Here is a 10430-nt window from a genome sequence, read left to right on the forward strand (position 1 = left end):
CGGTGGAGGAGGAGGGGCGGGGAGAGGGCGTGGCCTCTGTCCGGCGGGCCAATGGGAGGGCAGGGGGCGGGGCCAGGGGGCGCCGCGGAGGGGTGGGGGGGAGCAGGGACCCTCGGCCGGCATGGCGGCGGCGGCGGCGGCGGCAGCGCGGGGGGCTTGGGGCGGGCGGCGGCGCCTGGCGCTGGGGGTGAGGGGCCGGGACCGGGACCGGGACCGCGGGGGCGGCTCCGGGAGCCTGAGGGGGCCTCGGGGCCTTGGGGGGGGAGCTGGGGAGGGGGTGCGGAGCTGGCCGTGACCGCGCCGTGTCTGTGTGTTGGCAGCTGCCGCGGAGAGCCGGGGCGCCGTGGGTCGCCTCAGCCGCCGCCTCCTCCTCGTCCGCTGTGGTGAGTGCCCGGGGGGGAGGGGGGGGCGTGGGGGGGCTCCTGCTCCTTCCCAATAACCCGAAATTGCAGGAATTGCGCTGCGAGGAGGTGTTGGGCTCGGGGCCTCGCCTGGCAGCCAGGTGCTGGGCTGCCCGAGCTCCCCTGCGGGGTTTGTGCTCTGCTCAGCGCAGCCCTGCCCGGCTCCTCCAGGCGCAGCCACCCCCGTAACCACCTGCAGTGGGATTTTCTTCCCACCCGCTGCCCTGCTGTTACCGCCCTGCTTATCCCTTACCAGCCTCGCTACAGCTCTCACCTGAGTCCCGCTTTGTCAGCTTCTTGCAGCCCTTTTGCTTCCCGCTCATCCCCTTTCACTGCCAGCACTTGTCCAAGCCAGCCCCATTTACCTTCCGAATTCTTCCCCTGATCTCCCTTCATTACACCACGAATAGCATCCCAACCCTCTCATTCCCCCTCCCTTACCCCAGACCTTCCTTTTCCTCTCCCCTGCACGTGAGTTGGGAAGTCGTGTCCTCCCTCCGTGCTGCCTGCCAGGACGATCGCTGTGAACTCAGCACCCACAGGTTCCTGGCCCACAGCTGCAGAACCACAGGGGGGCAGGGAAAGGCCAACTTAGTGCCTGCAGCTATGAGGTTGAAAGATGAACCCGCTTAGTGGTTTGATGGGAAAGGAACGTAGTACAGTTTGTACCGGGTGGGTGGAATCCTCACAAAGTGAATTATTAACTGTTTTTTTTCTAAACATTTATGAATTGCAGGTTTTTAATTTTCTTAGTAACATAGTGTTTAAATAGATCGAAACAGCTCTGAACATAAGTAGCAATGTACTTTTTCTGTACCGGTTTTTGAAAGAACTTTAGCCATTTTGCTTGAAAGTGGGGGGAAAATGAGGCTTAGTGGTAAATGAAGACCTACATGTAATGAGGCACATTGGCACGTGGGCACCTTGAGACAAAGATCACTCACTGGCCTGCGTTTTGTCCTCCACAGCCAACAACCAAACTGTTCATCGATGGGAAGTTTGTTGAATCCAAAACTACAGAATGGATCGATATCCACAACCCAGTGAGTGAAGCAGCCGCTGCTTATATACTAACGATCGCTGTGCAGCAAGGGTCTGTGCTTCTATTGAATCATCTGGCGAAAGGGGAAAGTATATGTCTGTCTTGAGAAAGCTTAGTCTTGGAGCTTAAGATGGATTTAGCACCGTGTAATTGCTTCTCAGTTTCCTCTTCGCATGAAATGTCAGTCTTAGGAAAGTGATGACCTTCTTTATCTCCCCTGTGTAGTAAAACCCTGATCTCTGAAGAAGAAGCTTAAACCCTGCTTACTGTATTTTGCTCATGGAAAGGCTCTGTGATTAGTATGTCAGAACTTCAGGCAGCTTCCTTTCACCCCGTATGTGTGCAACCTGATACGGTTTGATGCCAGCTGCATGTAAAATCCTGATAGAGATCGATTTCACTCTCAGTCCTAGGTAAAAATCTTGGCAGCTGAAGCTTCTCTCCTTTGAGAAAATTTCCATCTCTGTGCCGTGATATTCACTGTGGATTTAGAGGCTGGATGCTGTGCAGTGCAAAATGAGCTTAGATGAGTAGCACTTGCACTTGCCTGAGTCCTGCACCAAAGGGCCCAGAATCCTGACCCTTGCAGTAAGCATTTGGACAGCAGTTTTTAAAACTTCTCCATAAAGACCTATTTTGATGTGCTTTGTGGAAGTGTTACGGGCAGCAAGCTGTGTTTCTGAAGCTCATTTGGTCACTGGGGCAACCAGTGTTCTTTTTTCCTAAGTAGTTTCTCTCTTAGTGACCTACCTGATGGTTTTGTCATGTCAAAGCAGACTTAATTTTTAAGTGTGCATGAGAAGGAGGTCAAACCAACAAAGACAAGCCTTAAAAGCTAAAATACTATAGCACTAAGGTTACTCATAAAGATCTTTTTTTCAGCCTAGTGACCTAGGTAAACTAAGATCAGTGTCAATTGCACAATCACGTGCTGCTCTTTGCAAAGCAACCTTGCTTTGTTTAATGCGCAAGAGCAAATGAGCCAAGATGATACAGAAGGAAAAGACTGTAGGCCACAGAAACCTGTCCTATGCTCTCTAAAAGCTGAAAAATATATCAGACAAGTCAATTCAACTCCAACTTGGAAGCCAGCACTGCATTTACAGCTTTCTGCATGTCTATTCTGAGATGTGAGAGGGCAGGTTTTCAGAACGAGGAGATACATAGAATTCCTGTTGTAGCCCAGGCCTTTTGCCTGTTCCAGGGAAGGAATCTTTCTCCTTCCCCCTGAGAAGTATATCTCCTTTTAGAATAAGGATATTAAGGTACTGTTGAATGGTTGTCAGGCACAGCTGGAAAAAGTGGAGTTTTGATGCAATTTGTTCTTTTCCATCAGGCCACCAACGAAGTGGTTGCTCGCGTACCGAAAGCTACACCCAGTGAGATGGAGGCAGCTGTGGCTTCTTGCAAAAAGGCTTTTTGGAACTGGTCAGAAACATCTGTCTTGAGTCGCCAGCAAATCTTCCTGCGTTATCAACAGCTCATCAAAGACAATCTGGTGAGATACTACATCTGTGTGTGATGACTTGCTGAATGCCTTGTAGCTGACTTGGTGAATGAAACTGAGAGACTCAGGCTTTAACTGAATTCTTGATGAGGTCTTGCTACCGTAATTGAGCTGACAGAGTCACCCTCATTTAGAGGTGAGGCAAAGCACCTTCTGGGCAGATGTGGGCACAGAAGCAGTGCTTCTTCAGGAATATTATTCTGCATTTGTTCCTTTTACCAAAAAAACACAGGAGGGACTTTCAGCCTGGATGGGGAATGTGCCAGTTGACAAAGACAAGTGGGAGAAGGATGTTAAAATGTTTTTGGATTCCACACATTTTTGTGTCCTTGTTGTAACATGTGAAAGCAATAGAATATAAGTCAACCTACAGTTGTTTTTTGTTCTTGTTGTTTTTAAATATCGCCTGTGCAACTTAATGGCTTATTGTCCACAAAGAGCAAATCAGCCCATGCAGGCTTTCCCAGGGTCTACTCAGACTGTTCAGCTGATGTTCAGCACTCTGTAAACTTAACCCTGCACTCTATGTCATGTCAGGCTCTCCAGTAACACTCGTAAACTTTTTTTTCCATTTTCAGAAAGAAATTTCAAAACTCATCACCTTTGAGCAAGGGAAGACCCTGGCTGATGCTGAGGGAGATGTGTTCCGAGGCCTCCGTAAGCTGCTGGCTCCTCCTGTTACAAAAGGGGCTTTCAGATCCCTTAGGAAGGGAGGAGGTCTCCTGAGCAACTGTTTGCTCCAGGTGTCTGTACATGTAGCGCCCTTCATAGCCTCCTTCTGAAAGAAAAAGGGCAACTGTAACTCTTAACCTGAAATGTTCCCTTAGATGGAACTTCCTTAAATCACTTCCAATTTTTAGATCCTTCCTTTTCCTGGGAGTGAATACAAATTGCTGTAAAGGGATTGTTCTCAAATGGCTACAACTGAATCACAGTGGGTACACTAAAACCACATCTGTATTTTGACTGGGGCTGTTGTGTCTGTGCTCCTATCACAGTGGCATATAATGTACTCAGGAGAGAATCCATTCACAATGAGCTCACAGTACTTGGCAGAGCAAAGGGATTTTCTGGAGCACAATGAGTTTTAAGTTGTGGGAAAAGGCTGGAAGGAAGACTTGGGTCAAGGCAGTGGTGAGAAGGGAGTTTGGGGACTGACCATTAACAGATCACCCTGTGGCATATTGCCCTTTCTGCTGCAGAGGTGGTGGAACATGCTTGCAGTGTGACATCCCTCATACTGGGAGAGACAATGCCCTCCATCACTAAAGACATGGACACTTACACCTACCGTCTGCCTCTGGGTGTGTGCGCTGGCATTGCGCCATTCAATTTCCCAGCCATGATTCCTCTGTGGATGTTCCCCATGGCAATGGTTTGTGGGAACACGTTCTTGATGAAACCATCGGAGCGTGTACCAGGAGCACTCATGTTCCTTGCCAAGCTGTTTCAGGATGCCGGTGCCCCAGACGGGACCCTGAATATCATCCATGGACAACATGAAGGTAATAATAGCCTGCCTGGGAGATGGCTGGAGTATGCAAGTGTTGTGGTGTATGTTTAGTGGAGGTACTAAAACAAGTTGGAGTGTCTGATCCTACTGCTGATAGATAGGTTTGTAAAGATGCCTCAAAACTCTTGATGGGAGGGAAATGGGGTGACAGGGAGATCCTCTAGCATGTTGCGTCAAATATTTTGGGAGATACGGTGGCAAGAATTTTGGGAGCTAGTGTCTGAATTTTCAAGGTATGCAAGTGTTCAAATTCTCTTTAGCTACCTAAGCTTCAACTGAAATAAGCAGATAAATTATCTTGGTGTTTACCAAGGAAGACTAAACAAAAATTAAATGCCTCACTGACTATGCAGTGGCCACCAGTATTTTAGTTCCTAAACAGATTATCTTTTATCAATTTTTTTTTATCAATTAAATTCACAACCCAAGGATACAAATAACCAATGGTAACTCTGTTTCAACATCACTTGGGCACCTTGGGAAAGGCCACCATGAGCACTGAAATGTGACTCAAATGTAGGAAACAGAGGCAAGAATTCTGATAAGATGCATAGACTTAGCAATGTGGGGATGGGGACAGAGGGAAATGTTTGTGCACCACGATATGTAATATATTATTTTCTATTTAAAGCTGTGAATTTCATTTGTGACCATCCGGATATCAGAGCAATCAGCTTTGTGGGATCTAATCAGGCTGGCGAGTACATCTATGAGAGAGGATCCCGGAATGGCAAGAGAGTCCAGGCTAACATGGTAATGCCACCGAACGGAGCACACGGCAGCACACAGACTGCCTCTGTCTATGCGTGTTGAAACAGCACACACCTGTCAGCAGCAGAAGCTGACTTTGTTGCTGATAGTTAAGTGTGGAGGCTGCACTTCTTGCCAGCCTGCTGGTAGCCATCAGAGCTACTATATCAAGATACTGCCAGAGAGCTAGAAAAGAAGTGGGCAGGGGTGGTTAATGATGGGAGACCTTATGTGTGTTATATTTCAGGGGGCAAAGAACCATGGTGTGGTGATGCCTGATGCCAATAAAGAGAACACCTTGAACCAGCTGGTTGGAGCTGCTTTTGGAGCAGCTGGCCAACGCTGCATGGCCCTGTCTACAGCAATTCTAGTGGGAGAAGCACAGAAATGGCTGCCAGAGCTGGTGGAAAGAGCCAAAAATCTACGCGTAAATGCAGGTACAGGCTCAGATAATGTCTTATTAGGTACTTCACTTCTGTACAGCTGTGGCTTTTTAGGTTGGTGTATCTGCCATGCTGTGGTGTATCTATCCCTTGAAGCTGCTAGCTCCATCAGTTTGATCTGTAGTTATGGGAGCTAGCACATTATCTGGAGTGGGACAAAGCCCTAGAATTGGAGTTAGGAATCTGTAGGAAAGCTTGACAATATAACTATGATGCACAGTTTATAGGATTGGCTTTGTTTTAACTGGAACTTTGAGCTTATGTCGTATGTAGAACACAAACCTACCATTTATATGACAGTCTTAGAGATCCTTCCAATTTGTAGTAAGCATGCAATAAGAGCTAAAAATGGAAACAAGCACTTTAGAAAAACTAGTTGTTAATTCTAGAATAATTATCCTGACTTTCATTTATTTTCAATAAAGCCATGCAAAGAGGAAAACTTTCCTTTCTAAGAAGGATCTGTTTTTGAATTTTAGCATTCTGGTGATCTAAAAGTATGCTTATACCTTCTCTTCTTTCTTGATTATGATTACAAGTTGCAGACTACTACCTCAGTTCATTAACACCTCAAATCTTTGTTCTGTTTCTCAGAAACATCAGATATCTCTTTTTTTTTTCTGCCAGTGGAGTTACCTCCATCATACCTATAAAGAGGAAGCTGTAAGAATTAATTTATTTTTTTTGTCTCTGCCTCTTTACAGGAGACCAGCCTGGAGCAGATCTAGGGCCTCTAATCAGTCCCCAGGCTAAGGAACGTGTTTGCCATCTGATTGAGAAAGGAGTAAAAGAAGGTGCAAGCCTTCTTCTGGATGGACGTAATATCAAAGTGAAGGGCTATGAAAATGGCAATTTTGTTGGACCAACAATCCTTGCCAATGTCAAGGTAATATAACCAACACTTGATGCTGTATACTGCAGGGTCACTTGACAAATGGGTTAGCCAAAATCAATCAAGAATCACCAAGCAGAAGTCTCATAAATAGCTCAGCCTTCTTTTGCACAGTCCCAGTGACGTGATGATTGTAATGCTGTTGTGGAGGTGATGAAAGAATCCAGGGGAGCAGAACAAAATGAATAGAGTTGATAATCTTAACTTTATGGGAATGCAGCCAATTAAAAGAATATATGGGCAGTTCGTACTGTGTCAAACTAAATATCCATCGAGCACAGTGTACTTTCTGTAGTAATGGCCAGCAGCAGATGTCTAAAAAGAGCGTGACTAACAGCCAAACATAATTTTCCTTTTTCCATTACACATTCCTGCAATTTGCAATGTAAGGACTTGTAGAAACAGAAGTTAAATATTTGTGGAAGTCTTTGCAAGAGTAATTATGGGACAAGGTACAAAAGCTCTTTGAATAATTGAATATATTCACAGTTTTACTGAAACAGCCTCTCAATATAGTGCATGGTGTGCAACAGATGGATGCTACTGGGGGGAATATTAATTGTGGTCCTTTTGGTGAGTGATTACATGATAATGCACTGATCTTGATAGTTCTTCTGTTGTACTTTTTATTAGGATTTTATGGAGTAAGTGCTATCATATATTTGAGGCTCTTAATCTATCTCCTAATTTAATTTCATTATTTTCATTAAGCATCTTAAAATAATTCACTTTCCTTTGATGCATTGTAAATATTTAGGTATTCAATAGTAAAAGTTTCACCGAGATTTTTTGATTTGTACTTTTTTATACACTATTAAGGTTATCAGTAGCCACAGAAAACTCATCAGATGAATGTTTTGTAGTTTGTTGTGTTAGTTATTAATGATTAAAGTACTCTAACTGGTGCTTTTGTATTTGTCAAATACTGCTAATTATGAGACACAAATCCTGGGCACTGACTTATAGAGGAGCAAACTATCCTGAATTAATCCTGGCTTTAATCAGCCTTGATCAAAGGCCTAACTTAGATCAGGCAGGCAGTAGAAGCAGAAAGTATTTTGGCAATTACAAATGGTGCCCTCTATAGTGGACTAGATAGATAGCAGGGCAGGGGAAATGGTGGAATGGCAGGCAGGACTGAAGGATGGATGGCCTGCAGCAATGCAGTGTGATGGGTGTTCCTAGGAGTATCCTGAGGATGAGCAGCATGTGTGTTTACTATATGCTGTTTCCTACAGTCTGCTTTTTCTGCTATTTGTCTTGGCAGCCAAACATGACTTGCTACAAGGAGGAAATCTTTGGGCCTGTCTTGGTGGTTCTGGAAGCAGACACTTTGGATGATGCAATTAAGATGGTGAACAATAACCCCTATGGAAATGGAACTGCAATCTTCACCACCAATGGAGCCACAGCTCGGAAATATTCTCACTTAGTAGATGTGGGGCAGGTATGTTCAAGCTAGATTTGTTCCTACAGTTGTTGTTTACACCATCAGCCATCCAGCTGTAGTGACTAATCACCGACTCTCTGCTACTTCTTTATCGTGTGATTAATATGGCTGTTTTCCTTTGCTTTAGGTGGGAGTCAATGTTCCAATCCCAGTACCTCTGCCCATGTTCTCTTTCACTGGTTCTCGTGCTTCTTTCAGAGGAGACACTAATTTCTATGGCAAGCAGGTAACTTGCGGATTCAGAGTACTCTCTTGATTTGTGATAAATCAGGTTAGAAATGGCAGTGGGGAGATGGTCAATCAAGTTTTCTCACAGGACCAGAGTCTTTAGGGAGCTGTTGAAAGGAACAGACTGACAGGAATTGTTCCTACAGGGGAAAACTCAAACCTTTGCAGACAGAGCAAAAACTGCTTGATAGATCTGTGGTGCAGATCTGAAGAATTCCTAAGGCCAAACATCTGACCCTGTGTCTCTCCTTTCTCCCAGGGAGTGCAGTTCTACACACAGCTGAAAACAATCATTTCTCAATGGAAAGAGGAAGATGCCACTGTTACCAAGCCTGCTGTGGTTATGCCAACTATGGGGAACTAAATCAGCCTTCACAGATGCTGACCTTGGTTCCCTTCTCCTTCCATGTTGCACTTTCCAGTTTTGTCCTGACTGTCATCATTTCCTTGGGAAACAGAAAGCTCCATTTTTTATGGGCCTTTTTTTTCTGTCTAGATCAGGCAGGCTCATGTAATGAGTTTTCTGTTGCTGTCAGTGTTTTTTGGCTAGCTGAACACAACTTTTTTTTTTTTTTTAATAACCTGTCAGAGGAAAAAAATCTAATTGAAAGGGAAGACAGATGGGCCTTAACTTGTGTTTCTTTCCAGACCCTCTGAACTTGAACACTACTCTGCTTTCCACTGCAATATCTTTAGCCTTAGTGACTCAATACTGGCTACATCTTGTAGCAGTTTTCTTTACCACTTTCTTACATGTTAAGATTTTGAGCTAACCTTACTCAGATGAGTACTCAGTTTGAGTGACATAACTGGGACATCTTGGATGTCTCATAGAAATGACTTCTACGTACAACGAAGACAGCAAGTTTGGGACTTGAAAAGTTTGGTCAGTCTTTCATCTGTCGGGCAGTTTCCAAAACACTTCAGAAATGGCTTGCTAAGCATTTTTCAGAAAAGCATCTTTGATTGCTTGTCTGAGGATGAAAGAAATTCCTGTATGGTGCAGTGACCTTCACTGTGCCTCTGACAGCTTGAAAACTTCTGTTCCTGTTGTGCGTGCAAACTGTATTCTCCAGCTTGCTGTCAATTTCATTATACCTAGAAGTTGGTTGGTGCCTTTTTACTGTGCTAACAGAAATGTGCCTACAGGTCCTGTAAGATAATGAAACTGTGGAAGCAGAAACGTGTTTGTATGTCTTGCATCACAGGATCATGTGAGTCTGGGTGGTAAGAAAAGTAGACAGGTCAGTAGGAAGAGAGAACATGTTTTAATCACAAAACAGCCAGGCCTGTTTTGTTTCTTTTCCTGACTATCGCTATATTTCTTGTGGTGATTGACTGACACCTTGCAACATTTGCTCAAACACACTCATGTTCCCTAGGGACTGCAGGTCCCATGACAAGAGAAGGGTAAGTCTTGGTATACCCTGTTCTTACGAATATGTGCATTTAGAGCTGGAGAGCCTCTACTTTTATTCTTGCATCCTGGAAGATGATGCAGCCATGAGGGATCTGCAGGGAACTCATTCAAGTACTCATGAAAAAATAGTATTATTCTAATGATTGTAATCATTACTTGTTCTAATTAAACAACCTGAATGTGAAGACTTTGTATCCTGCCTTCTGACAAAGATTCCTTGTAAGTGACGGTTATGTATTTAGTGGATCCACAGCAGTTACTCTTATGTTTGTATCTTACTTTTTCTTCTGCTATACTCTAGAGGGAAATTCTCACCTTGCAATTTGATTGTGAATTAAAAAAATTTGCTAATACATTTCTGGAGAAAATGACTGTTCCTTGGTAAGATATTCTGTAGGTGTTACATTGACTTTGTTCCCCTTCACAGAGGCTGGTCTGTGTTTCCTGTAATCAGTGTACACATCTTCCTTTTTACAGTATCTCAAGGACTTCTGCACCAGTATCTTCATACAGCATTTCAAGGAATGCCTTGTTTCTATTTCCCACATACTTGATCACAAAAGCTCTCAAACTTCATATACACAACTCTAATCCTAACTGAAGAAGTATCTCAATCAAATTACAGCAACACCTACACAGAGTTCTAACCACTTCAGTGCTGTATATAGGGTCATCCTAGCACCTGGCTTCGGAAAGAATAAGATCTTTATTTTAAGGAGGAGGAAAATCGTTGTATTTCAGATGAATTTTAAGTTTGTAGTCAAAGCAGCAGCATTAACAGATG

The 10430-nt window shown here is 44.3% G+C and overlaps 1 protein-coding gene across 1 annotated transcript; it reads left to right on the plus strand.

Moving 5' to 3' along the window:
• The first annotated feature begins 89 nt into the window (after positions 1 to 89).
• ALDH6A1 (aldehyde dehydrogenase 6 family member A1) lies at positions 90 to 10001 on the plus strand. Its single transcript, XM_084521444.1, has 12 exons — positions 90 to 187; positions 321 to 383; positions 1370 to 1444; positions 2780 to 2941; positions 3529 to 3607; positions 4153 to 4455; positions 5095 to 5216; positions 5461 to 5650; positions 6361 to 6542; positions 7816 to 7995; positions 8126 to 8224; positions 8486 to 10001. Exons 1-12 carry the CDS (start codon positions 122 to 124, stop codon positions 8588 to 8590), a joined length of 1626 nt encoding a protein of 541 aa, XP_084377570.1. The 5' UTR covers positions 90 to 121; the 3' UTR covers positions 8591 to 10001.
• The last annotated feature ends 429 nt before the right edge of the window (positions 10002 to 10430 follow it).

The sequence above is a fragment of the Aythya ferina genome (assembly GCF_964211825.1).
Source record: "Aythya ferina genome assembly, chromosome: 5".
Classification (NCBI taxonomy): Eukaryota; Metazoa; Chordata; class Aves; order Anseriformes; family Anatidae; genus Aythya; species Aythya ferina.